This window comes from Ogataea parapolymorpha, chromosome III (assembly GCF_000187245.1).
Source record: "Ogataea parapolymorpha DL-1 chromosome III, whole genome shotgun sequence".
NCBI lineage: Eukaryota > Fungi > Ascomycota > Pichiomycetes > Pichiales > Pichiaceae > Ogataea > Ogataea parapolymorpha.
Genome location: NC_027864.1, coordinates 1,005,210 through 1,028,860, shown reverse-complemented (window position 1 = coordinate 1,028,860; position 23,651 = coordinate 1,005,210). Strand labels below are relative to the sequence as shown.

The 23,651-nt window shown below is 53.2% G+C and overlaps 15 protein-coding genes across 15 annotated transcripts; 8 read left to right on the top strand and 7 right to left on the bottom strand.

Moving 5' to 3' along the window:
• Window positions 1-18: 18 nt before the first annotated feature.
• On the top strand, window positions 19-978 carry HPODL_00742 (Uracil-DNA glycosylase; the record flags this gene model as incomplete). The annotated part of the gene is made up of 1 exon (XM_014080704.1): window positions 19-978. The coding sequence occupies one exon, from the start codon at window positions 19-21 to the stop codon at window positions 976-978; it is 960 nt and encodes a 319-aa protein (XP_013936179.1).
• A 34-nt stretch (window positions 979-1,012) lies between these two features.
• HPODL_00741 (regulatory factor sgt1) lies at window positions 1,013-2,425 on the top strand (the record flags this gene model as incomplete). Its single annotated transcript, XM_014080703.1, has 1 exon — window positions 1,013-2,425. The coding sequence occupies one exon, from the start codon at window positions 1,013-1,015 to the stop codon at window positions 2,423-2,425; it is 1,413 nt and encodes a 470-aa protein (XP_013936178.1).
• A 128-nt stretch (window positions 2,426-2,553) lies between these two features.
• Window positions 2,554-3,219, top strand: HPODL_00740 (Vacuolar-sorting protein SNF7; the record flags this gene model as incomplete). Its single annotated transcript, XM_014080702.1, has 1 exon — window positions 2,554-3,219. One exon carries the CDS (start codon window positions 2,554-2,556, stop codon window positions 3,217-3,219), a length of 666 nt encoding a protein of 221 aa, XP_013936177.1.
• A 39-nt stretch (window positions 3,220-3,258) lies between these two features.
• On the bottom strand, window positions 3,259-5,100 carry HPODL_00739 (uncharacterized protein; the record flags this gene model as incomplete). Its single annotated transcript, XM_014080701.1, has 1 exon — window positions 3,259-5,100. One exon carries the CDS (start codon window positions 5,098-5,100, stop codon window positions 3,259-3,261), a length of 1,842 nt encoding a protein of 613 aa, XP_013936176.1.
• Window positions 5,101-5,592: 492 nt separating this feature from the next.
• On the top strand, window positions 5,593-5,973 carry HPODL_00738 (uncharacterized protein; the record flags this gene model as incomplete). Its single annotated transcript, XM_014080700.1, has 1 exon — window positions 5,593-5,973. One exon carries the CDS (start codon window positions 5,593-5,595, stop codon window positions 5,971-5,973), a length of 381 nt encoding a protein of 126 aa, XP_013936175.1.
• A 23-nt stretch (window positions 5,974-5,996) lies between these two features.
• HPODL_00737 (Protein RAI1) lies at window positions 5,997-7,154 on the bottom strand (the record flags this gene model as incomplete). The annotated part of the gene is made up of 1 exon (XM_014080699.1): window positions 5,997-7,154. The coding sequence occupies one exon, from the start codon at window positions 7,152-7,154 to the stop codon at window positions 5,997-5,999; it is 1,158 nt and encodes a 385-aa protein (XP_013936174.1).
• A 90-nt stretch (window positions 7,155-7,244) lies between these two features.
• On the top strand, window positions 7,245-9,395 carry HPODL_00736 (Glutamate--tRNA ligase, cytoplasmic; the record flags this gene model as incomplete). Its single annotated transcript, XM_014080698.1, has 1 exon — window positions 7,245-9,395. The coding sequence occupies one exon, from the start codon at window positions 7,245-7,247 to the stop codon at window positions 9,393-9,395; it is 2,151 nt and encodes a 716-aa protein (XP_013936173.1).
• A 13-nt stretch (window positions 9,396-9,408) lies between these two features.
• HPODL_00735 (Cytosolic protein required for sporulation) lies at window positions 9,409-11,463 on the bottom strand (the record flags this gene model as incomplete). Its single annotated transcript, XM_014080697.1, has 1 exon — window positions 9,409-11,463. The coding sequence occupies one exon, from the start codon at window positions 11,461-11,463 to the stop codon at window positions 9,409-9,411; it is 2,055 nt and encodes a 684-aa protein (XP_013936172.1).
• Window positions 11,464-11,577: 114 nt separating this feature from the next.
• On the top strand, window positions 11,578-13,125 carry HPODL_00734 (RNA polymerase-associated protein RTF1; the record flags this gene model as incomplete). Its single annotated transcript, XM_014080696.1, has 1 exon — window positions 11,578-13,125. The coding sequence occupies one exon, from the start codon at window positions 11,578-11,580 to the stop codon at window positions 13,123-13,125; it is 1,548 nt and encodes a 515-aa protein (XP_013936171.1).
• Window positions 13,126-13,145: 20 nt separating this feature from the next.
• HPODL_00733 (Importin subunit beta-5) lies at window positions 13,146-16,244 on the bottom strand (the record flags this gene model as incomplete). The annotated part of the gene is made up of 1 exon (XM_014080695.1): window positions 13,146-16,244. The coding sequence occupies one exon, from the start codon at window positions 16,242-16,244 to the stop codon at window positions 13,146-13,148; it is 3,099 nt and encodes a 1,032-aa protein (XP_013936170.1).
• A 203-nt stretch (window positions 16,245-16,447) lies between these two features.
• HPODL_00732 (General negative regulator of transcription subunit 4) lies at window positions 16,448-18,169 on the top strand (the record flags this gene model as incomplete). Its single annotated transcript, XM_014080694.1, has 1 exon — window positions 16,448-18,169. One exon carries the CDS (start codon window positions 16,448-16,450, stop codon window positions 18,167-18,169), a length of 1,722 nt encoding a protein of 573 aa, XP_013936169.1.
• A 28-nt stretch (window positions 18,170-18,197) lies between these two features.
• Window positions 18,198-19,442, bottom strand: HPODL_00731 (Nucleus export protein BRR6; the record flags this gene model as incomplete). Its single annotated transcript, XM_014080693.1, has 1 exon — window positions 18,198-19,442. The coding sequence occupies one exon, from the start codon at window positions 19,440-19,442 to the stop codon at window positions 18,198-18,200; it is 1,245 nt and encodes a 414-aa protein (XP_013936168.1).
• A 245-nt stretch (window positions 19,443-19,687) lies between these two features.
• HPODL_00730 (uncharacterized protein) lies at window positions 19,688-20,227 on the top strand (the record flags this gene model as incomplete). The annotated part of the gene is made up of 1 exon (XM_014080692.1): window positions 19,688-20,227. The coding sequence occupies one exon, from the start codon at window positions 19,688-19,690 to the stop codon at window positions 20,225-20,227; it is 540 nt and encodes a 179-aa protein (XP_013936167.1).
• Window positions 20,228-20,249: 22 nt separating this feature from the next.
• On the bottom strand, window positions 20,250-21,803 carry HPODL_00729 (Plasma membrane pyridoxine (vitamin B6) transporter; the record flags this gene model as incomplete). Its single annotated transcript, XM_014080691.1, has 1 exon — window positions 20,250-21,803. One exon carries the CDS (start codon window positions 21,801-21,803, stop codon window positions 20,250-20,252), a length of 1,554 nt encoding a protein of 517 aa, XP_013936166.1.
• A 155-nt stretch (window positions 21,804-21,958) lies between these two features.
• HPODL_00728 (RNA-binding protein MRN1) lies at window positions 21,959-23,407 on the bottom strand (the record flags this gene model as incomplete). Its single annotated transcript, XM_014080690.1, has 1 exon — window positions 21,959-23,407. One exon carries the CDS (start codon window positions 23,405-23,407, stop codon window positions 21,959-21,961), a length of 1,449 nt encoding a protein of 482 aa, XP_013936165.1.
• Between the last annotated feature and the right edge of the window lie 244 nt (window positions 23,408-23,651).

The window sequence follows — 23,651 nt, the reverse complement described above, 5'->3', positions numbered from 1 at the left end:
CGCGAATATTTTATCAACATGAACAAGGTGTCTCCCAAGATGGCGCAAAAGCGCACAATCACCGACTTTTTCACGGTGAAAAGACAGAAGTCGGACTCTGTGGCCAAGAGCGTGGTGTCCGAGGCACAAGTGGCCGGAAAGACGGACTCAGTCAAAAAACAAATCACTCTCCAGGTGACCACCACAAGCTCCTTCGATAAACAGAAATGGGTCAACTCGTTGACTCCTGAGCAAAAAGATCTGCTCGAGCTGGAGATTTCCAGCATGGAGCCGTCCTGGCTTGCTCTTCTGCACCAGGAACTGACCAAACCTTATTTCCTGGGTCTTAAGAGATTCCTGCTCTCTGAGTGGAAGTCCCAGACAATCTTCCCTCCCAAGGAGAATATCTATTCGTGGACGCGTCTGACGCCAGTCAATAACGTCAAAGTGCTTGTTCTTGGCCAGGACCCGTACCACAACTACAACCAGGCACATGGTCTCGCGTTCTCTGTCCAAGACCCGACTCCGCCACCACCCTCTCTGAAAAACATCTACAAGTGTCTGAAAAAAGAGTATCCGAACTTCGAGATCCCCAAGAAGGGCGACCTCACCAAGTGGGCCCAAAATGGAGTCCTTATGCTCAATACGTGTCTCACAGTGCGCGCCCATAACGCCAACTCACACTCGGGAAAAGGCTGGGAACAGTTCACCATGCAGGTCATCAAGAAATTGATTGAGCACAGAAACAGGAACGGTAAGGGTCTGGCCATCGTTGCATGGGGATCGCCTGCCCAGAAGACCGTGTTCAACGTCGGTAAGATCGACTGGAGTCTGAACCTGTTTCTGAAGTCTGTCCATCCATCTCCGCTCAGTGCCGCACGCGGGTTCTTTGACTGCCAGCATTTCACCAAGTGCAACGCGTGGCTGGAAGACAAATACGGCAAGGATGCGAGAATAGACTGGGCCCTGGTGGACGGAAATACAGTGTTGGAAAATTAATTTAGATAAAAAAATAAATATACGGCTGTGATTTATGGATTATCACAAGGTTTACTCCTATGCGTCTGACGAGCTGCTGGCGCCGGAGACGCTGTGTTTTGCTCTTTTCTATGTCGGTGTGTACAAGAACGAGGCCGAAATCAGGACAGAACTTGCCCAACTCAAGCATTACTTGAACATAGAGCTCAGACCCTACGTAGACCACTATCCGTGGCATGTTCGGCCTGTTGAGTACGAGCTGGTGGACGATAAACACTGTTTTTTGTACGGAGAGCTGGAATACGGCGAAAACATGGACGATCTGTGGGTGGTTGCAAGTTTGCTGTTTAAATTCACCTCTAGGAGCGAAAACATCTACTTGCATCTATATGATCAGGACCGCGAGTTTCTGCTGATCGAGGCTGCCCAGCAGGTTCCTGGATGGCTGGAGCCAGAGTGCGCGTCAAACAGAATCTGGATCAACACGCGACGCGTGGTCTGCATCCCGAAAGAGTACTGTGAAGGGCGGAATCTGGACCTGGAAGAGGCCCTTGCGTTTCTGCAGTCGGCTAGCTACCGTCTGGAGGTTCTCAGCGATGTTACAGAGGAGCTGGTGCGGAAGAAGATTGCCACTTATCCGCAGGAAGCTCTGAAACACATCAAAATGGAGTCGCTATTGGTTTCGGAATACACGGCATGCAGACTCGTTCGCCGGCCTGCGTACGTTGCTGGAGCAGCCATTTCGCATTTTCTGGAGCCCGTGCCCATTTTAGGGCTCCGACTCGGCGGCCAGCGACCGTCCAGACTGGTGAAACTAAATATTAGAGTCAACGCCATAGTGTACATGGATTTGCAAAAGTACGGCGAGACGGCGGCCGGAATGGGCGAGATTGCCGATCGAGCGATTGAGGAGGAGGGTCTGGATGAAAATATAGACGGAGCTGACTTTGAAGACCTTCTAAAGCAGCACAACGAAACCATAGAGCAAGACCCGTTGCAGCGGGAGCTTTTGCGGTACAATGTGATAGAAAAGCGTGTTGAGTGGGAGCAACCGGAGCAGGTGAACGAGGAGAGACAGCGCTACGACGAGGACATGGTTGAGAAGGTGAAGCATTTTATGGATAGAGAGACAGACTGGGCCGGAGCAGGGTCTGAGAGCGATGGAGACGACGAGGAGGGAGATGAAAGCGAGAGCTCACGTATACGAGACTATTTCAGGCAAGAGGGAGTGGACATTGACGAAGACGACTTCTTTGAGTTCTTCTGTCGTGAGGCGTTGCAGCTCAGCAAAGAGGATATGGAGCAGCTGCGAGGGGCAGATTCTGAGGAGAAGGACGAAGATACGGGCCACGGTGGGGATGTGGGGGAGGACAACGCCACAGACGATATGGAGGTGCTGTCGAATCTGCTGGCGTCGCTGGCGTCGAGCAGCTCGCCGGCCGCCACGCTTCTGAATAATCTTAAGTAACCCGTACACCGTATTTATTTTTATTGCAGCTTTTGATAACAGACTAGAACAGGGAGCGACACCAACGAGTGCTTCTTGTGTTATAGGACCCTAAGACCACGCACACAGACAGAGACAGCTAGTAAACGATGTGGGGATACTTCTTTGGCGGCAACGCGAAGCAGAAGAAAGAGCTTCCCAAGAAGGCGATTGTGGAACTTAGAGAGCATATTTCGACGCTAAACAAGAAGTCTGCGTTTCTAGAGACGCAGGTCCAGGAGCAGGATGCTATTGCGCGCAAGAATGTCACGTCGAACAAGAATCTGGCGAAAATGGCCTTGAAAAAGAAGAAGAAGCTCGAGGCAGACATACTCAAGATTGAGAACCAGGTGGAGTCGCTGGAGACGCAGCTCAACGCGATAGAGTCTGCAAACCTGAACCTGGAGACGATGAAGGCGATGAAACAGGGCGCCAAGGCGATGAAACAGATGCACGGCGACTTTAATGTCGATAAGGTCGACCAGACAATGGACGATATCAGAGAGCAGGTCGAGCTCAGCGAGGAGATCTCCGATGCCATCAGCCGACCATTGGGCAACGATCTTGTGGATGAGGATGAGCTTGACGAGGAGCTAGCTGCTCTACAGCAGGAAGAGCTTGATAATAAGATGACAGACACCAAACAGGCCATCAAGCCTCCGGCCGAGCCTGTCAAGTCGCAATTGCCAGACGCTCCGACCGGAAAGGTGCAGGAAGAGGAGGAGGATGAGGATGAGAAGGCTCTGAGAGAGCTCCAGGCCGAGATGGGGATGTGACTTTTGCTAGTTGTGAGTATGCTAATATTAACCATATCATTAATCATACATGTCGTAGAGAATTATCTGGCTCGATCCGGAGCTGCGCCGTGCGCAAAAAACAATGAGTTTGCCCAGCTCTTCCACAATCGAGTACTTTGCGTTCACCATTTTGTGTCCCACCATGCTCAGAAGGCCCACAAGGTTCTGTTTGTCGGGTATCGAGTCCAGCACGTCGGTCCATTTCATCACCTTGCCGTAAAGCTGAGACCCTGTGTATTCCTCATCTGTTGTGTCGAGAACACAGCCTGCTGCGGACGTGAACTGGGAACGGATCCGCCGCAGATACTTGTATCCGGACTCCTTCGGCAGCTGAGGATTGTATGTTTCGGGACCACATTTAATAAACACATACGTCCAGACCACCAGCAAAGCAATGCTGATCGGGTTTGACCGAAAAAACAGGTCGCGGTCGGCATCATAGTCGTACTCGTACTCTTCTGGAGCTCCGTGCGGCGAAAGAAACATTTCAAAAAGCAGCAGATAGCACTGCACGACGGCCACTTTGGCATGTCTGGTTTCTGTCCACTCGACCACTCTTTTGCAAATTGCGTCTCTCTCCTGCGGCGAGGACGGCTTGACATTCATTCTCCAGGGAGCGCCGGCAAATATCAGGAAGTCGTACTGGGGAATCGACATACAGACGTGGGCCATGTGGTACACCGTGCATTTGCAACGGGTATCTTTCTGCGACAGCTCCATAAACCCAGAAGATGCCTTGACGTTCTCGATTGCTGTCTTCGATGAGCAGCAGGACACGCCAACGTCGTTTCTCCAGATAGAGTAGGCGGCCGTCATCAGCTCACGCCAGTTTTTGGCAGTCTCGCTTGCACCAAACTTATCTAGTCCAAATGCCAGTTGCAGGTCCCGCTGTTGGATCTGGAACATCACAGCACTCAGCCCAGATACCAGGACTTTCTTTCCAAATGCATTGGTTCGCGTCGACACCCCATTAAGCAGATTTTTTAGCACAAGCAGGAATTTCTGTGGTTTCTTGGCTTGCTTGATAACTTGCTTGAAGTTTTGCAAATCAGCGTCCCAAACTTCATCCTCCACAGGCATGGTGAGCTGCACCTGATGGGCATATATAAGAACCTGGTGGCCGTACATGATGGCATCGATGGTGTCCATGTAGAAACACATGTACGTAGCTCGTTTGAGCGACTCCACCTCTATCCAGCTGTGCCAGTTATTAACATCTTCGGGTTGTCCAAGTTTCTGTGGAGTGCCACCCAGCGTGGGGAGCCGTCTGAGAAGCTGAATTGTGGTACCGTGGTGCAGATGTGCTCTCTCGTGCATTTTTCGTGACGAGCAGTTTTTTTCATAGAATTCGAGTAGCAGCAGGCTCTGGATTGTCCAGATCGTTGCAGGAGGCTCGAAATCTGGCGACGAGAATATGTGCCATCTCAAAGGGTTCGCAATGAGGTCGGCAAATGACTGCGGGTCCTCTATGTGGTCAGGCGAGTAGAGGTCGTCAAATATGGTGGATAATCTGGCTCCAATGATGAACATCGAGAGTAGCAACGATGATGGCGTCTGGGATGCTACAAACGTGGGCTTGTGCAGAATAGGGAACCTGGGATGGAAATATTTCCAATAGGTGCGCAGCATTTTTTCAAGCTTAAACTGCAAAAAGTCGGGGTGCGTGGCCAGGGCTGGAATCAGGGTTTTGAACTCGGCCAACCTCAAATCGTTGAGTTCATATTCGTTCTTCATGTACGATGTTTCTGGATTTTCCATGGATATTGGCTGGTCGGAGAACAGAGCGGAGTTGGAGGAAATATCCTCAAATCCGTCTAGAAGAAAAAACGCCTGGCCATTGTTCGCAAACATCTGATCCATTTCGGTGGACTCCAAGTTATTGGGCTTGACCTGGTCGAGAGTCTCGGGATCTTCACTAAACAGCCAGCTGAAAAGGTTAGGCGTGGGATCTTCTCCAATATGTGGAGATGGACTTGGGGCCGAGCTATTATGCGTTCTCACGATCGTGTTGACGGAGGAAAGCTGTTTTTGTGGGGGATCCTTCGATCCATCACGCTGAGTGTGCCGCTTTTCGTGGCGTACAAGCAAGTCGTTGCGAACAAATGTTTTGTCGCAATAGGGACACCGAAAAATCTTTTTGGGGTTATGGTTAAGCTGGTGTCGGGAGAGATGTTCAGACCGCAGAAACTCCTTGGTGCAGTTGGGATAATCGCACTTAAAAGGTGGCCCATCACGTCTTTTGGACCGTTTTTTGGGAGGGCCTTCAGATACGAGTGTCATCTCGGAGGAAATCTATGATATTTATTAATAATTATATTTATCATTTTCCTATCAATATTTTTTTTTATTCCTATGGATGCCCAGACACTGGTAAATAAATATAAGAAAGAGGGTCTTTTTGATTTGAAGCGGCGCCAGTTGCTGGACAATTTTGTTGCTTCGGATGACTCAAAGCTCAACGAACTTTTGGAAAAGCTCATTGACCTCAAAGTGGAAAAGGATCCAGGCATTCTTACTCAGAACAAAGGCCGATTGGTGGCATTGATACAGACTGACCTGCTCAAGCGGCAATCGAGCAGGCCATCGGGCGAGAAAACGCAAGAAGAGGCGATTGTGGACGAGATCAACGAGCTATTGACCGGGTACGTGACCAAAGTGGTGGACGATAACAAGGAACTCAACGAGGAGTTGACATCCAAGCTGAACGAAATGAAGCAAGGGGCCGATTCTTGATGATTATGACATTAGTATACACTCTATTTTGATCTAAGTTCGTTTCTCCAGTCTCTGAACGCCTTAGAGATCATGCCGGTTTCGGGGTCGAGTAACTGGTTTGTCACAGTGGCGTTGTTTTCGCTCAGGTTCAAATAGTTCGGATTCACGGCTGGATCGAAAACCAAACGGTATGTTTTTGTCTCGTCGCGGGGAATCGTTTCGTTGATCCAGTTGATCAGACCGTTGAAGAACTTCAGAGACTGCATGAACTTGTTTTTTGACGGATGTCTGTTAGGCAAAGGGTTGTTTTTGATCATCACAGGAATCTGCTCGGTTTTGTACTCTTCGACAGTGCGCAAAATTAAATTGTCGTCTCTGAATCCACATATGATTTTAGGGATGCCAACGAGGAAACATTGGGCCCAAAACTTGAGCAGCTTGTTCTCAAACGAAAACACCGCCTGTGGAGAATCCAGCACACGTGTCGTCTTGAGCTCAACATAGTGCGGAAGAGGATCTGCGTCCTCTGGTTTGTAATCGAAAACACAGTCCACCTCTGCCCCCATGACCAGTCCTGTCTTACCAAAAGAGGTCTTTACCACCGTTGCGTACTGCTCGATATTGTTCACTGGTAACTTGTTGCGCTGCTCAATCTCCTTGCGCGAGCACTGGGCCCACGGCTTGGACAGTGTCGCGATCTTCTCGAACTTGTATCCGGAATATATTTGTCGTTTGTTGAGGTCGGATTGCGTCAGTTTCTCGAGCTCGGCAGCCTCTCTGGCATTCTGGAAATCCTGTTGAATGAAAATCTGGCCATCAAAGACCACAATGTTCAGCACGATCCTGTCTCTGTTGACAAAGGGCAGCAGCATCAGGCTCCTCATGAGACCTCTCCAGGTGATGATGTTTGCGGGAGTTTTGGCGCCTATTTTGCGCTCATAGGCCTCAAGTGCGGCCAACAAACCGGTAAACTCGCCAAAGTCCTCGCCGTTGGCACGGAAGTCTTTGAAACCTGCCTGCAGATCAATTCCTCCTGGCACATTCAGCTGGCTATCTGGCAGATAGAAGTAGCTCAGCTGCGAGTCGTCGACACGGTATTGGCCTTCGATGTCACGCGAGTAGCTGATCAGTTCCTTGGGCTGCTTGACCGACGCGTCTTGGGCGCGCGATTGCAGCGGATAAACTTTAGAGAACTCCATTGGAAAGAAAGCTAGATTTAATTAATTTTCCATTTTCTTTTACATAAGCGTCCTGTTTTTTTTTTTCCCTAGAATTATTTCTTTCACCTAATGACTATCCGACTAGAAATTGCCGGCAAAGCTCCGCTCGTGGACTATGCTGCGTTGACTGCTGCTGCCTTTGTCAACAAAGGCAGTAATGAATCGATTGAAATTGACGTTGTTGACGACAAGGTTGTTTCAAAGGAGGCCAACTCGCCATTAAGACTCACTCAGGGCGACAAGATCATCACCTCTGGACCTGAAGCGCTCAACTTTTTGGCAGATGAGTACCCTAAGCTGTTTCTGGCCAAGGAGGCATCTCAAGAGTGGATCAAGTTTAGTTACGAAAAGCTCACTGTGAAGGATTTCAAGAAACTATCTGCCGATCTCGAAAAGCTGGACGCTCACTTGAACCTGAGATCTTTTATTGTTGGCTACGACATTTCGCTCGCCGACATCGCCGCATGGGGTGCATTGCGTGCGAACGCGGTGATGGGATCTGTTTTGAAGAACTCCGTCTACATCAACATCACTAGATGGTACCAATTTTTGGAGGCAGACAACAGGTTTGGTGGAATGGTTGAGTTTTTGACCAAGTCGCTAGCCGAGATCAGAAAGGCTGCAAAAGGTGGCAAGAAGGAGACCCACAAGGCCAACTTCGAGATCGATCTGCCAGACGCCAAGGACGGCCAGGTCGTCACTAGATTCCCTCCAGAGCCATCTGGATATTTGCACATTGGCCACGCCAAGGCTGCAATTTTGAACCAGTATTTTGCAGAGGCCTACCATGGAAAACTGATAATCAGATTTGATGACACTAATCCTACCAAGGAGAAGGTCGAGTTCCAAGACTCGATTCTGGAAGACTTGGAGCTGTTGGGTATCAAGGGCGACAGAATTACGTACTCGTCGGATTATTTCCAGGAGATGTACGATCTGGCCGTCAAGCTGATCAAAGAGGGCAAAGCATACTGCGATGACACTCCATTGGAACAAATGAGAGCCGAAAGAATGGATGGTTTGAAGTCTGCCAGAAGAGACAGAAGCGTCGAAGAGAACCTCAAGATTTTCACCGAGGAGATGAAGAACGGTACCGAGGAGGGTCTGAAGAATTGTCTGAGAGCCAAGATCGACTACACTGCGCTGAACAAGACACTGAGAGATCCAGTCATCTACAGATGCAACCTGACTCCTCACCACCGTACCGGCACCGCATGGAAAATGTACCCTACGTACGACTTCTGTGTGCCTGTGGTCGATGCCTTGGAAGGAGTGACCCATGCTCTGAGAACCATTGAGTACAGAGACAGAAACGCGCAGTACGAGTGGATTCTCAACGCTCTGAACCTCAGAAAAGTGCACATCTGGGACTTTGCCAGAGTCAACTTCGTCAGAACGCTGTTGTCGAAGAGAAAGCTGCAGTGGTTTGTTGACAAGCAGTACGTTTCGAACTGGGACGATCCAAGATTCCCAACAGTCAGAGGTATTAGAAGAAGAGGTATGAGCGTGGAGGGCCTGAGAAACTTTGTGATTTCGCAAGGTCCGTCCAGAAACATCATTAATCTGGACTGGAACATCATTTGGTCCGCCAACAAGAAGGTGATCGACCCAATTGCTCCTAGACATACTGCTCTTGCTGCCGAAAACTTGGTTCCTGTTAAGCTGTCGAACGGCCCAGAAAAGGAGTATGCTGAGGACAGACCAAAGCACAAGAAAAACCCTGCTGTTGGCACCAAGAAGGTGTACTTCTCGTCGAACCTGCTTCTGGAGCAGGAGGATGCCAAGGCCATTGCGGACGGCGAGGAGGTGACGTTCATGGACTGGGGAAACGTGATCTGCGACAAGGTCGTTAAGCAGGACGGTGTGGTGAAGGAGATTGAGGCTACGCTGCACTTGGACGGCGATTTCCGCAAGACAAGCAAAAAATTGACGTGGCTGGCTGCCGACAAGCACGTCGACGTCGACCTGGTCGATTTCGACCACCTGATCACCAAGGAGAAGCTGGACGAAGGTGACAATTTCGAGGACTTCCTCACACCTCAGACCGAGTTCCACACCAAGGCGATTGCGGACGTGAACGTCCAGGACATGAAGGTTGGCGACGTGATCCAGTTCGAAAGAAAGGGCTATTTCCGTCTGGACTCGAACGCAGACGGCAAGTACGTGTTTTTCACTGTGCCGGACGGCAAGAGCGTCAACAAGTACGGAGCCAAGGCCTAAATAGAATTAATGACTACTCCAACCTATGTATGATGAGGTAGCGGATCAGGATCTCGATCATGGACACCAGCACGCTGAGGCCGATCGCGATGATCAGAATCATGGTGATCTTCGTCATCGTACGCTCTGCCAGCGAGTCGGCCACGATGTCGAAGAAATCGAGGAACACCTTGCACCGGTCGTTGATCACCTCGACGCGCTGGTCGATCTCCAGGTACTCGCGGATGGCCGAGTAGAGCGGGTCCAGACCGGGCTCGATCGTCCAGAAGTACTCCGGTTTGTCCAGAACGTTAGATGAGAGGTTAACCTCGTTGCGCAGCTGGAACAGTTTACCTGTCTTGATGAGCAGTTTCTGCCGTGTGTAGTTCTGGAGCTTGCCCGTGAGCGCTAGTGCCTTCGGTAGCCGCGAAATCGAGTTGAGGATGTTGCTCATCTTGCTCTCAAACATGGACAGTTTGGTAGACTGTGCGATTGCGTGGGAAATGGTCAGCTTGATCAGATGGTCGCCAGACTTAAGCGTGATCATGTCGTTGTAGATGCGCGGCGTCGGAATGTCGCTGATGTACTCGAATTGGAACTCTTCCGTCTCGATATCGTGTTCCGGAACCGGCTTTACGATGAACGTGAGCGCCTGGGGAGGGGCAGAAGACGGCTCCTCGCGGCTGGCGCTGGCTGCCAAGTAATTAGAGAAGACATGGTCGTCGTCGTCGTCATCGTCCAAGTCGAACTCGCCAGGCTGGATCTTGGCAAACACCAGGTCTGCCAAGATGTTTTTCTCGTGGATCTCGGAAAAGTTCCAGAACACCACCACGCCGTAGTCCAGAATGAACATTTCTGCGTGTTTAGTCAGGTCCGGGAGGTGCGAGTACGATTTCTTCTTGTACGAACCCGACGACGATCGTCTTTTCTCGACGCCTGCGCCCGGCCCGGCATCGCTTTCGGTGTCATCGATGGCCGAACTGGCCTCCACCGCGGCCTCCTCCTCCCGTTTCCGCTCGTCTGGGCTGCTGTCGCTCTCGCGTACCTCCTCCTCCTCGAGCATGCTGTCCGTCGGGCTTGTGCTCACAAAAAACTGCGGCTCCGATGGGTCGAACTCGCTATTGTGCTGCTGCGCAGCCAGCTCCTCGTCCACAAGGCTCCCGGCAGGACTCATCTTGGGCGAGCTCACACTGTCCAGATCGCCGTCCTGGCCCGAGTAAAACTCGTAGTGGTGGTCCCGCTGCTCCGACTTGTCGATGAAATTCTCCATCAGCTGGTTTCCGTGCTGCATCTTGGCCGAGTTGTTGGACTGCACACGGTAGCCGTTTTCTCCTGGCAGAAGAGGCAACGAATACGCCACATACAGCGCCTCGTCGTACATCCGCGGCGACACCATGTGGTGTTTTGATAGGAACTTGCTCGTGAGCTTGAGATTGAACCCTTCTGCAATCAGGTATGCCGTCACCCGGGGATAGACGTTGGCTCTTTGCTCCTTGGACAGTTTTTCTGCGCGCGTCCGCACGTGGCTGCTGTTGAAAATGTTATCCGTGGTGGTCTCCTCGCCAATGTCCTGGCCGCGAAGCAGCGACGCTTCGTCGCCGTCAACAGAGTACGGCACCTGGTCGTGGTCCGGGATCAGCACGAGTTTCTGCGAGGTCTTAGACGTTCGGGTGGGCAGCGTTCTGTAGTACTGTGGAACCATCCGCGGGCCCGACCGCGACAGATTGGTGATGTACTGCGCGTTCGGCGACATGTACCGGGGTAATTCACGCTGTCTGGAGGACGGAATGTCGCTGATGTTGGAAATGATGTTGGAGACAGAGATGTCGCTGAACTTGGAAGCTGACGGCGTGCGACGCAGCTTGGAAGACGGCCGGACCCACGAGGGCGGGCCAGTGCGCTCTGGATGGCCCGATTTCTTGATTCGTTCCTGTTTGTGGCCTGCAAAAGGCGCCTTTATCTGGCTTTTTCTCGAGTCCGTGACGAGGATCGAGGGCGATCGCTTGGCCGTGGACGAGCGCTGTCGCTGCGGGGCAAGCAGCTCCTCGTTTCTATCGGACGCGTCGGAATTAGGACGGTGCGAGGCCATGGCTAGCGATGGGTGATTTATTTAAATTTATTTAAATTTATTTTTCCACGGCTGTGTTCAGCTGGCCGGGTAAAGGTGAATAATTGAATAAATTATTATATTGTTTTATTTGCCATGAGTGACAGCGATGACGATTTGTTAGCGCTTGCTGGAATCGGTTCGGAGGGAGACGAGAGCGACTACGAGCCGGAAATCCAGACCACGAAGCGTGCGGGCGGCCTCAAGCGCAAAATCGACGAGTCGGAGGGCGAGCAGGACAACGACGACGACGAGTATGGCGAGCAGGACCCGTACCCGCTTGAAGGCAAGTATAAAGACGATGCCGACAAGGCGGAGTTGCTGGCGATGGACGAGGTGACGAGGGAACAGATCATCTACGACCGTGAGCAGGAGCGCGAAAAGTACAGGGAAAGACGGTTCCTAGCCCTGAGGGCGCGGCAGAGCAAGGCGGAGAGCAGTGCTATCAAGGCATCGCGGACAACGGGCAAGTCTTTGCGGACGAGCAAGCTGTCTGAGCTGAAAAAACAGAGAGAAAGGAAGAACAGAAAGGAAAGCAGGGCATACGACTCTGACGAGGATGATGTGGACGCTAACGAGCTGGCAGACGAGCAGGAGGGCTCTGAGGACGAGGAAATGTACGAGGAGGATTACGACATCGACGACACAGACACGCGTCGCAAAAAGCACACCACCAGCGATTATGACGACAAGTACTACCAGGACGCGACGTTGAAGGACCTGAACGCCAAGGTGCGTGCTAGTCGGACGATATTGTCGCGGTTCATGTTCCGGGACGAGTTTGACGAGGTTATCCGCAACACATACGTGCGTGTGAACATTGGGGTGTCTCGGGAGACGGGACAGCCGCAGTACAGGATTGCGCGAGTCGAGGAGGTGAAACGCGGTGGAAAACCGTACCGGCTGCTGAACAAGCCGTGCGATGTGTACTTGCTGGTGTCTCAGGGCGAGTCGAAGAAGCTGATTGATATGGCGTGCATCTCGGACTCTCCATTTAGCCCGTCTGAGTTTGAGGCGTACCGGAGACGGCTGGAGGAGTCTGGACTGGAGCTGCCGTCTGTGGGCCAGGTGGACGCAAAATTCCGCGAGCTACGGGACATGTCGACGAGAAAATTGACGGACGAGGACATCAACAAGATGGTGGCCAGAAAGGAGGCCATCTCTGTGGCGGCGATGGACTCGGGCAATAGAGTTAAACGGCTGGCCCGGCTGCGGGAGGAGCTGCAGGTGGCTGTGGAGCAACAGGACGAGGCTCGTGTCGAGACGTTGACGAAGCAGATCGACGAGCTGGGCAAGTACGTGCATGCGGGACACAACGAGTTGAGCAGAATGGACCAGATCAACCTGCGCAACAAGAAGAGCAACGAGACGGCCATTCGCCGGGCCGAGAAGCTGAACGTGGAGCACCGCCAGAAACAGATTTTGAACAACAACTTCAACGACCCGTTCTCGCGGCTGCGCACCAACCCAAAGATCTTCTACTCATCTGCACAGTCTGCGCAGAAGGAGATGGCCGGCGAGGAGCAGCCGGTGCCGGAGCACACGGAGCACCGCGAAGAGTCGCCGCTCAAGTGCCAGTTCATCAGGGACGGCGTCGATGCGGTTATTGGGACGATCGACTTCGACGTCCAGCTGCAGATATAGTGGTGTAATATTAGCAATGCCTATGTAAATGCTACGTACTCGGTCAAAAACCGCTTGTCCTCGTCGCCGAGCCGCGCGTACACGTCCTGGAACCCGCACAGGTTCTTGGCCGTGCACTCTTTGAAGAAGGCGGCGAGCAGCTGGCGGATCTCGTCGCCGTGGTTGTCTGCAAGCGTTCTGCCCGTATGCTCGTCCTCGTGGACGTACTGCTGCAGCTGTTCGAACGACGGCACGCCCACGTCGTCGAGATCTTCCCAGCCGTCATCGTCGTCGGCTGGCTGTGCCTTCTCGGTCTGCTCTGTCTTCTGCGCCGACCGCACCTGGAATTTGTACTCGTTGAGCAGCAGACGCACGATCTTGACGTCTGCGCCAATTTGCTCGTACCGGATCGGCATTTTGCGCGCCATCGACCGCGTCACAATCACGTCGTCCGGCACCTGGTTTGGCAGCACGTCGCCGTTGACCAGCGTGCGTTTCAGCCGCACGTCATCCAGCTTGTAGATCTCGATGAACGCGCGGATGTTGGACAGAATCCTGTCGTAGCCTCGCATAACCTCGAACGCCTGTAGCCACACTGGCAGCACTTTTTCGAGCGCAGACTGGCCGTCGACCGCAAAGCCGGCAAGGAAGTCGACGGTTTGCTGCGGTTGCAAGACAGTGAGCGTATTGAAAATCAATACAAGGTTCTCGATCGTGATCAGCTCCTTAGCGGCCAGCAGCCGCAAAGTGGCCGCCTGCAGAATGTCCTGGAAGTGCTGCCACACAGACGACTCGGTGCTGAAGTTTTCAATGAGCAACACAATGAGGTCGCCGAGCCGCACAATGGCGCGGTCGCTCATCGCTGGCGACAGAAATTTCGACACGATCTTGAGCAGCAGCTCGTTGCCCGTTGCGCCCGACGCAGCGTCGCGGTACGCGCGGATCTGCGGCGAACCTTTGGAGAGCAGCACGTTGAACACCTCAGACGACGACTGCAGCACCTCGTCGTCGTCGCATTTGAGAATCAGGCTGCAGATGGACGGGAAGACGGCCACGAAGACGTCCTCGGGGAGCACCGCATCAGGGCCCTGGCCGGCGTCGTTTTGCCCCGCCGGGCCCTTTAGAAACACAGCCAGCACCTGTAGTGCCAGATCCAGTTCCGGCGAGTACTCTCCGTTGGAGTCGCCAACCACCTTCAGCAGCGGCGGCAGCGCCTTGTAGCACAGCCCCACGTATGTCTCTTCCGGGATGCCCCTGAGCAGGTCCTCGACGCACTCCAGCGCCGACGCTGTGAGCGAGAAGTTGGAGCAGTCGCGGAAGCCGAGGTTCATGCAGAGCATGAGCGTAGCCTCGTCTGTGGCGAGTGCACGATTGTCTATGTTGATGATGATAGTGAGCGCCTCGAGGAGCATGATGTTGGTGTCCTCGGCAGCGGAGTCCATGAGCTGCTTAACCAGCTGGAGCAGGCGGGTCTGAATGTCTGTGTTGAACTGCGACGAGGGAATAAAGTGGTTGAAGTATTGGAATGCAATGAGCACGGCCGCGTCCACGAGTTCGTGGTCGGCGTCAAGTGGCAGGCTCAAGATCTGCTCTAGCGAGCGCACGCCGTACTCTTTGAGATACGACTCGTACTTCATCAGAAACTTTGGTATCAGCATAATGAGTCGGGCCGAAAGCAGCTGCGCACGGCGGAACTGCTCCTGAACCAGCTGCAGCAAGAATTTGAGGAAATTTTCAGGCTCAAACGACGGCTGCAGCTCGGCCTCGTTCGAAAACAGACACATCAACAAGTACGCCGTGCTCTCGACCGTCGCGTCTGTCGCGTCGGCACGCACCTGAGTGGTGAGCTGCTGCACGAGCTCGGCCACCATGGCGCCGTTCAGCTCCGTGTTGGCTGTCTCGAGCAGGTCTCTTGTCGCGTCGCGCACAACGGTACCGCTTTCGATGGTGAGTTCCGTCTCGACACTGACAAAATCGTTGAAATCGGCTTCGTAGCTGGCCTGTGCCTCACGTGGCAGCACGTTCAGCTGGACAAGCAGCGTGCACAGCTCGTGCACCGTCGCTTCCGGCAGAAACGTGCCCGGCAGGTCGGCAAGGGCCTGCAAAAACGCGATTGTGCCGGCAATGGCGGTCGCCAGCAGCTCTGACGAGTCGATACGCTCGATGTGCACGCTCTGGAACTCGTTCAGGTCCGAAAACTGCGCGTTGGTGGCAGCCTCAATGTCCTCGGCAGCCAATAGCGGCACATACACGGTAGCCATGGAAGCTAGCTCGCGGACGGCCGTGTCGAGCAACCGTGGCGCGTGTGGCGCAACAAGTTTGGGAAAAGTGTTGGCTAGGGCACTAAGACAGCCATAAAGTTCGTTCTTCAAACTGATAATAACCAACGACCGTAGCAGGGCCTCGTTTGCAACCAGCTGCGCGGCCATTGCGGCAAACAGGTCCACCAGCCGCGGCACCACCTGGTCGACAAACTGTTTGCGGGCCGGGTGGTCGCTCACCTCGGCGCTGTTGAAGATATCGACGACGGTCTTGAGCAGCTTCAGTGTCTGGGCCTTGATCTGGAAGTTATACGAGTCCGAGGTCAGGATCATCTCGCATGTCTGCAGAATGCGCACCGACACGCCGCCCTCGAAAAACTGCTCGTCCGGAATGAGGTCGTCAAACAGGTCCTGGAGCACAGCTAACGAGCCAAGCACCTGGTACGGGGTGCTGGCCTTGTCGGTGGCGGTGGCGTAGAGGTCGCTGAGCAACGAGGGCCATTCGTCCGGGTAGTCCACCGCAGAGATCTGTGTGATGGCGTAGCTCGCGCTGTTGCGGATTTTGGAGTCTGCGTCGCCAACGAGCTTAAGCAGGCCGTCGCGCACGAATTGTTTCGCGGTGGAGGCGATTGTGGACGGGCCCTCATAGGAGTCGAACGCCGGCGACCAGAACTTAGGAACAAGCCGTTTCACGTGCAGCAGTGCGCCCTGTCGCACGGCCAGATCAAGGTGAGGAGAGGTGCCGACCACGACGAGGGTGCACAGGGCCTGGCTGGGGTCGGAGCGCACCAATTGGTCGAATTCCTGCTCGGCGCGGGCTCGCACATAATTATCAGGGTTTGTCTGATGCGAGATCAGCTGGGCAACCTGGGATTCCATGGCTGGCAGGGACTGGATGTGGTGATACACGTTTGAAATTATTCAATTATTTTGAATTATCTTATTTTTTCTGCTGCCACCAGAGAAGACGGGCAAAAAATAAGTTAAAAAAACAATTGAATTAAAGGCAAACAGAAAAGAAGACCCAGCATCACAGATTACAATTCATCTATCCTACAACCCTGCAACTCCTGTCGCCAGAAATGTTGTACGATCCATTTAACGATAAAAACGACCCGTTCATCCCCGACGAGGAGGACGATCTGTGTCCCCTGTGTGTGGAAGAGATGGACATCACCGATAAAAACTTCTGGCCGTGTCCATGCGGCTACCAGGTGTGTCAGTTCTGCTACAACAACATCAGGACCAACCCAGAACTCAACGGGAAATGTCCTGCGTGTCGCAGGCCCTACGACGACAAGAATGTCGTGCACAAGAGTGTGAGCCCTGAAGAGTGGAAGATGAACCAGGCCAGAAAGGAGAAGCAGAAGCGCGAGAGAAGACAGGTGGAAAAGGAGAAGAAGGACGCCGAGCAGGCCAAACGCCACCATCTTGCGGGAATGAGAGTCATACAGCAGAACCTCGTCTACGTGGTGGGACTGAATCCACCCTGCAGCGCAGACGAGCTGCCATCAGTGCTGCGTTCTGACAAGTACTTTGGCCAGTACGGTAAGATCTCGAAAATTGTCATCAACAAGCGGACCCCAAACCCAAATAATCCCCATCACACCAACCCAGGCTACGGAGTGTACGTGACGTTTGCAAGGAAAGAAGACGCTGCACGTTGCATTGCTGCTGTTGATGGGTCGATCAGCGACGGCCGTGTGCTCAAGGCCGCCCACGGAACCACAAAGTACTGCTCGTCGTATCTGAGAGGCCAGCCTTGTCCGAATCCTAACTGTATGTTCTTGCACGAGCCTGGAGAAGAGGCCGACTCATACACCAGGAAAGACCTGTCTACTCGGGCCATCAACAAGAAGTTTGAGGAGAGAAGCGCTGTCAACGGCCTGATCCCCCCACCAGCGAGCCAAACGGACACCGACTCGAGCCAGTACCAGGACCACAGTCCTGCTCCCTCGTCGGCCGTTCCTGCTCCGTCTTCTGCCCACGAGGACGAGAACAACTTGCCTGGGCTGCCGCCAACGGCTGCTTGGGCCAAGTTGCAGCAAACCCAGTCCCAAATGTCGAGTCTGGGAGTTGGGCCGTCGTCTGTCAACGATCTTTCTTCGGCGCCTGCGGCTCTGTCTGCGTTCCCAACACTTGGTGATGCTATACTGCAAAAACCAGTTAAATCTCCTTCTGTGCAAACAAAGAAAAAGGACAAGAGCAAGGAGACCGGTGTCATGGAAGACTCGTTATATTGCTACAAGCTGATCGACGACTGCATCAAGCTGCTCAACAACCAGCAGGAGTTCTCCTACGCTATCAAGCCAAGCATGAGAAAGACCAATGTTTCGAGCTCGTTCCATCTATTTTCCACCGACGAAATGCAAAAGTCAATGCTTTCAGAGGGCGACAACAAGCAGCACATGTCGCGGCTCGTGGAGTCGCTGCTGTTTGTTCCATTCAGCAAAAATTACAGTTACAAGACGGTAGCTCTACAGGAGTCCGTCAAGCCAGCACAGCCTACACAGCCAGCACAGACCTCCATACAGCACCAGTTCTACCAGCCACAGCCTCAGAGATACCCGAATAACATACTCCAGGGCGGCAAGCAGCCCGTGCAGAGCACACAGTCTGCACAGCAGTTTTTACAACAGCAGCTACTCCAGGAGCAGAAGTTGAAAGCGTTGCGCCAGGACAAGCCTAGCACAGCTACACCTCCACCTCCGGGCCTATTCCCTGCTGCCAGCGCTGACAACATTAAGACAAATAGCGCAGAGTTGTTGAGTCAATTGATGGGCGGAAAGAAACTGGCTGTTTAATTATGTACAATGTCATTAATTGATGTAATCAATATCTATCCTTGTTGACGAACCTGCCCAGAGGACTAGCCTCGAGACCAGGGATTTCATGGTAGCTGATGTTCGAGTCGAACCGCACGCTCGAACCCGGGACCTTGGTGCCGTCCTCTTTCATTAACAACGCTGCTGGAGGAGTGAAGTACACAGACGAGTCCAGAATGCGCTGTGGCGACCTAGCTGGTGAGCGCACCGGCGACAAGCTGGTCATTTGGGAGATTTGCGACGCGTTGGCAGTTGACTGGTCTGGGTTAAAATGGTAGTAATTATTGGTTGTGGTGGTTTTCGAGGACCTGAATTTGTTGAACAAAATATTGGGCACCAACACAAGGAACAGAGTCAGGAAAATAAGGCCAAAAAGCGTGCGGAAACTCAGGTTATGGAAGAACGCGTTCATGCACTCAGCCAGGATCTCGAAGTACGCCACCGTAGTGATCACTGCCTCTGGGTCTCTATTCATGCAGTTGTCCCACTCGTTACAGGACTCCTCGAGCGCTGGAACGCGCAGCTCGGGCGAGCAGTTGTTTCTGAAATATTCGCGCTTGCACATATTGATTTCGTGCACCACCTTGTTCGAATAACCCTGGATCTTGCGGTCTGCGTCTCGTTTGACTGCCAGGAACGAAAACAGCACGAGGGTCATGAAACAGGCGAAAAGCAGCGTGTTGAGCAGGATCTGCACCACGAGTGTAAGATTAGACGCGCATTGCGGGTCAGACAGAAGACTGTAGACGATTTTGGAAAAAGTGGACTCTTTAGGCGGATTTTTTTCGACTGACTGGGGCTGTTTGGGTTCCAAATTCTGCCACAGGTTGGAATTTGAAAGCCTTCTTCTCTTGCGGTTTACCACATTGATCGGAGACCCGGACGATCGCTTATCAAAGACGTTGTATGCTCCTTTGACCGGGTTTAGATGACCGTCCTGCGTCTTGGACATTCGGAGGCCGGGCTGGGAATTGACAAAGTCTTCGCTTACAGATTTGCGGTCCGGACTGAACTTGAAATTTTTCAGGATCGACACTGGTGTTTTGTTAGAGGACGCAAACGATAGCGGGGTCGAGTTGTCCTGTTTGTTGAGATAGGAGTAGTTATTGTTGAGTTTTTCAGGAGCGAGAGTCTGGCCCAGCTGCGCCTTGCGTAGCGTTTCTGTCACCTCGTGTCGCTCGTGGGTCATGTGACTCTGCACGGGAGTGAGGTCGACCTTCAATTCAGGGCCCAGGGGAGTCGTCTGTGACATGCGAGGAAAACAAAAATAAATAAAAAAAAGATCTCATGTTTCGACGGGTCGATCGTCTGCGGATGCATCGCATCATCACCTGAGGCAGCCAGCATGGGCTCTCACGTTCTGGGTGTACATGGCAACCGACAAGAGGTGTCTCAGCACAACAGGCAAAGATTTTACTTATCTCCAGATCGTAACAGATCGGCTGCGATCCGTCTCCTGTCATAAATATTATCCCTCACTTTTTTTTCTCCCTCTTTATGTATTCGCTGGAATTGCACCTTGACGACAAAGCCCACAGCTTCAACAGCGTCCATGTGGCAGGCTCGTTCAACGACTGGTCGCAGACGGCAGACGCATTAGAGTACGACGCTGTAGGCACCAGGTGGGCTACCCGTCTGAAACTGAACAATGTCCGTGTGGGGGATAAATTGCTGTATAAATTTGTTGTCAACGAGCAGGAGTGGGTTTGCAACGACCAAGAGGCCACAGAGACAAACGAGCTGGGCACACAGAATAACGTTGCCGTGATTACAGAGGCCATGGAGGAGCCGGATTCCACAGTGTCGTCTGCTTGGGTCGAGGTGGAGAACCACCAGGACGAGCTAGAGGAAGCAGCCAGGGACGTGCAAGAACACGAGACCGCGGCTGAGTCGGCGCCAGAACCGAAGCACGTGTCGCACAGGAAAAACTACTACTCGTGGCTGGTTTCGGTGGCCGGACTGCTGGAGTCGCTCAAATGGTTTTTCAAGTGTTACCTCGTGTCGATATTTACCAATAAGGGAGCAAATAGCCAGTGACCCCGAATAAATTGATATTTTTCTATTTGCCGAAAATACGCAGCTCTGCGTACCTGAGGACAGGGTATGAGAGCCCTGTGAACGCGACGATCAGCCACGTGCCGATGTCGCCGCCATGGTCCCCGATTTTGCGTGCCAGCACACCGATATAGTACACCTGGTCCATCCCAAGAACCGCGCCCGCGGCCCCCACGCAGAAGGCCAGCGACGCAGCTATCCCGTACGTCTGGCAGCTGGCGGAGTCCCACGCTGCAAAGTTGTAGCAGGGTTTTTGGCCATATTTCTGAGAAACCGTTGCTTCACAGGCCATTTCCTTTGACTCAACCTCATCGGCTATTTCATCCTCAGAAAACTCGAATCTGAACAGATTGACCAGCTTGGTGGAACGAAAGATCACGTTCTCCTCCACAAGGATCACAAAGTAGATCGTGATCCAATAGCCCAGCATGGGCAGGAAGTTCGACAGGATCGTGCTCAGCTTGTCTCTGCCGGCCATCGCGAGCACCAACGTCACGGCGAACACCACGAGCACCATAAACCAGCGCGGGATGTTACGGTACACCCACGGATCGACGATCTGGATGATCAGCGCGGACGAGTATAGATTGATGATATTGTTGGTCATGAGCGAGAGCCAAAGCAGAATGAGCAGAAACTTGCCAAACCCGCCCCACGCGCCGAAAACGAGGTTCAGCAGGCCGCCGAGTGAGGACGTTTCGTAGGCTGCGGCCCATGTCGGCTTTGAGACGGCAGCGTTGCCGATAAGCAGTCCAATGACAGCTCCCACGGTGGTTGGGACGGCGATCGAAAACAGCGTGAAAAAGAACACTTTTTTCTGGCTAAATGTCTCAGGTAGCAGAATGTAGTAGTCCGACGCAATGCCCGCCCAGGTGGCCGTCACAGAGTAGCACAGCGTGAAGAAACAGAGCCGGTTGCCAATAACCGTGAGTCCATCGCCAACAGAGACATTTTCATGGAATTGCGTGATGTCGTGGCGGGTCATTGGGTACATTAGAACGACTGTGATGATCACCACAACGCCGACCACCGTCTCAAGCTTGAGCACTAGCCGGATCCCAAAAATGGACACCACGACGCTGAGCAGACTGATAATAAGGATCCCAATCTCGATGGGCACCCTGCCGTTGCTCATTGAGAGCAAGATTTGGCCTCCAATCACAGAGTTTGTGACTGTCCACCCGCCAAGACCGATCACCGAGATCAGACACACCACCTTGATAGCAAAACGGCCAAACAGATAGCGCACCAGACACAGTTGTCTGAGGCCGGATCTGGGGCCCAAAGTGGCCGCGTAGGCGGGGAGCAAGCACCCAAGTAGCATTCCAAGCAACCCAACAACCATGGAGTCCTTGTATCCTAGCCCAAACAGCAACGGGCCGAGGAAGAAGGAGGACATGGAGGTGAGTCCTCCACAGCCCGAGTTCCACAGCCCAGCAATGGATAGGAGCACCCATTTGGACGTGGACCGTTCGTCGGGCAAACAGCGCTCGATGCCTCTGGACTCGACGCCGAGCGAGTCGACTTTGCGCGAGATCGATTGCAAGGTGCGGAGCATTGGCAGTAAGAGTGAGTCAACGGGGTATATATATTGGATAGGGGAGGGAATAAACTCGATATCGGATAGGAGAGGGGTGAAAATTTATTAGTCGAGGGGTGATAAGAAAAAAAAACACTCTAAATCAACAGATACGGAAGATAGAATATGTACGGTTAATTCTGCTTTCGGAAAATACCCATTGGGTTTTCTGCGTCGAGCGACGCGCCCGCTGGCCGTGGCGGCTCGTCCTCGTCGTCGCTGTAGTCGCCAAACTGCTGTCCTGTGATGTCGTTCACCACCTGGCCAGACATGAACGGCAGGCCCTGCGGGCCCTGGAAGTTGCGCGGCGCGTTGCCGCAGCGGTCCTTGCCAAAGTTGATCTTGCACTTTCTGTAGTCCGGGTTGTTTCTGATGCCGTCGATTGCCTTGATTGCGCTGGAGATATTGGTGAAGTTGACGAAACAGCAGTGTTTTTCGTCGTAGAAATTGATCTGCTCGGTCTCGCCAAACACCTTAAAATCGTTGTACAATTTTTCCTTGGTGAACTTGATCTCCGGGATCTTGTCGAGCCCGCCGATGTAGATGTTGCGCGACGCGCCGTTGCCGACGGCCAGGTTGATCGAGTTCGGCAGAGGCCCCGAATGCTTGCCCCAGCCGACCTTGATCTTGCGGTTGTGGATCACGAGCCCGTGCAGCGACGACATGGCGTAGAACTGCGCAGCAGACACCGGGTCTATAAACGTGATGAAGCACACGTGCCGCTCAGGGATCAGCCGGACGTGGTGTAGGATGCCGCCCCTGCACACGTTGCAGATCTCCTCGACGGTCGAGTCTGGGTGCAAGTTGCCCAGGTAGATTGTGCGGTTGCCCTGGTTGCCCTGGCCGCCTGCCGACGTGGCGATGATGGCTGCAGCGTTGCTCTGGCGCACCAGCGTGTCGGCAATGGCGTCTCTGTCCACCTGAGCGGCGAGATTGTCGCAATTCGGGTTCAGTCCCAAATACTGTGCCGCGTTGTGTTGCTGTGTCTTGGTGACAAACGCACACCTGTCCTTGCCGTAGAACACTTTTTTGTCGCGGTACTTGTCCACCAGCGGCAGCGACTGGATGCACTTGATGGCCGCCAAAATGGAGGTAAAGTGCGCAAACGCGATTTTCTTCTCGGGCAGGATTTTGATCGTGTCGATGGCTCCGTAGTGCTTGAGGTCATCGAACAGCTCCTGCTCGGTCACGCCCGGGTCCAGACTCCCCAGGTACACGTTTCTGGTGGCGTTGTAGCGCGCGACACACGAGGCCACCACGGGCTGCACGGGCGTGGGCCTGCCCCAGCCAATCTTGAGCTCGTGGCCGCCGATCGTGAGGTGTTTCAGGGTGGCGTCGGAGTGGAACAGCATGGCAGAGTTCTCGTCCAGAAACGACACGAACGCGCAGTTTTTGGACGGCACGATTTTCAAAGACTCCACGGTGCCGGAACGGACGTGGTCGAGCAGCTCGTGGGCCTCCATGTCGGCAGGGATGTTGCCCAAATACACCGTTCTGCTGGGGTACGACGGAGGATAGCTGATCTGGGCGCTGTCGTGGCTGTTTTCAGCAAAGGGGACGTATTGGAACTGCTGGAACGCCATGGACATGATGGATCATCGGGTCTGACGAATTTAGGTGAAAAAGAAAGTTAGCAAGAAACGGACAAGATTATTTATTGAGGGAGGCTGAAGGGACATAAAGATACTGGATGGGGGCTGGAAGAGAGTGGAGGGCAGAACTGGAAGACAGGAGGCCGTATAGGGCAACTACAGGATAGTGGGCGACCGCCACGGGGCGGGCGAAGCTCAAGAGCAGCTGTTGGAAGTTCCTTCTACACTGTGTGCG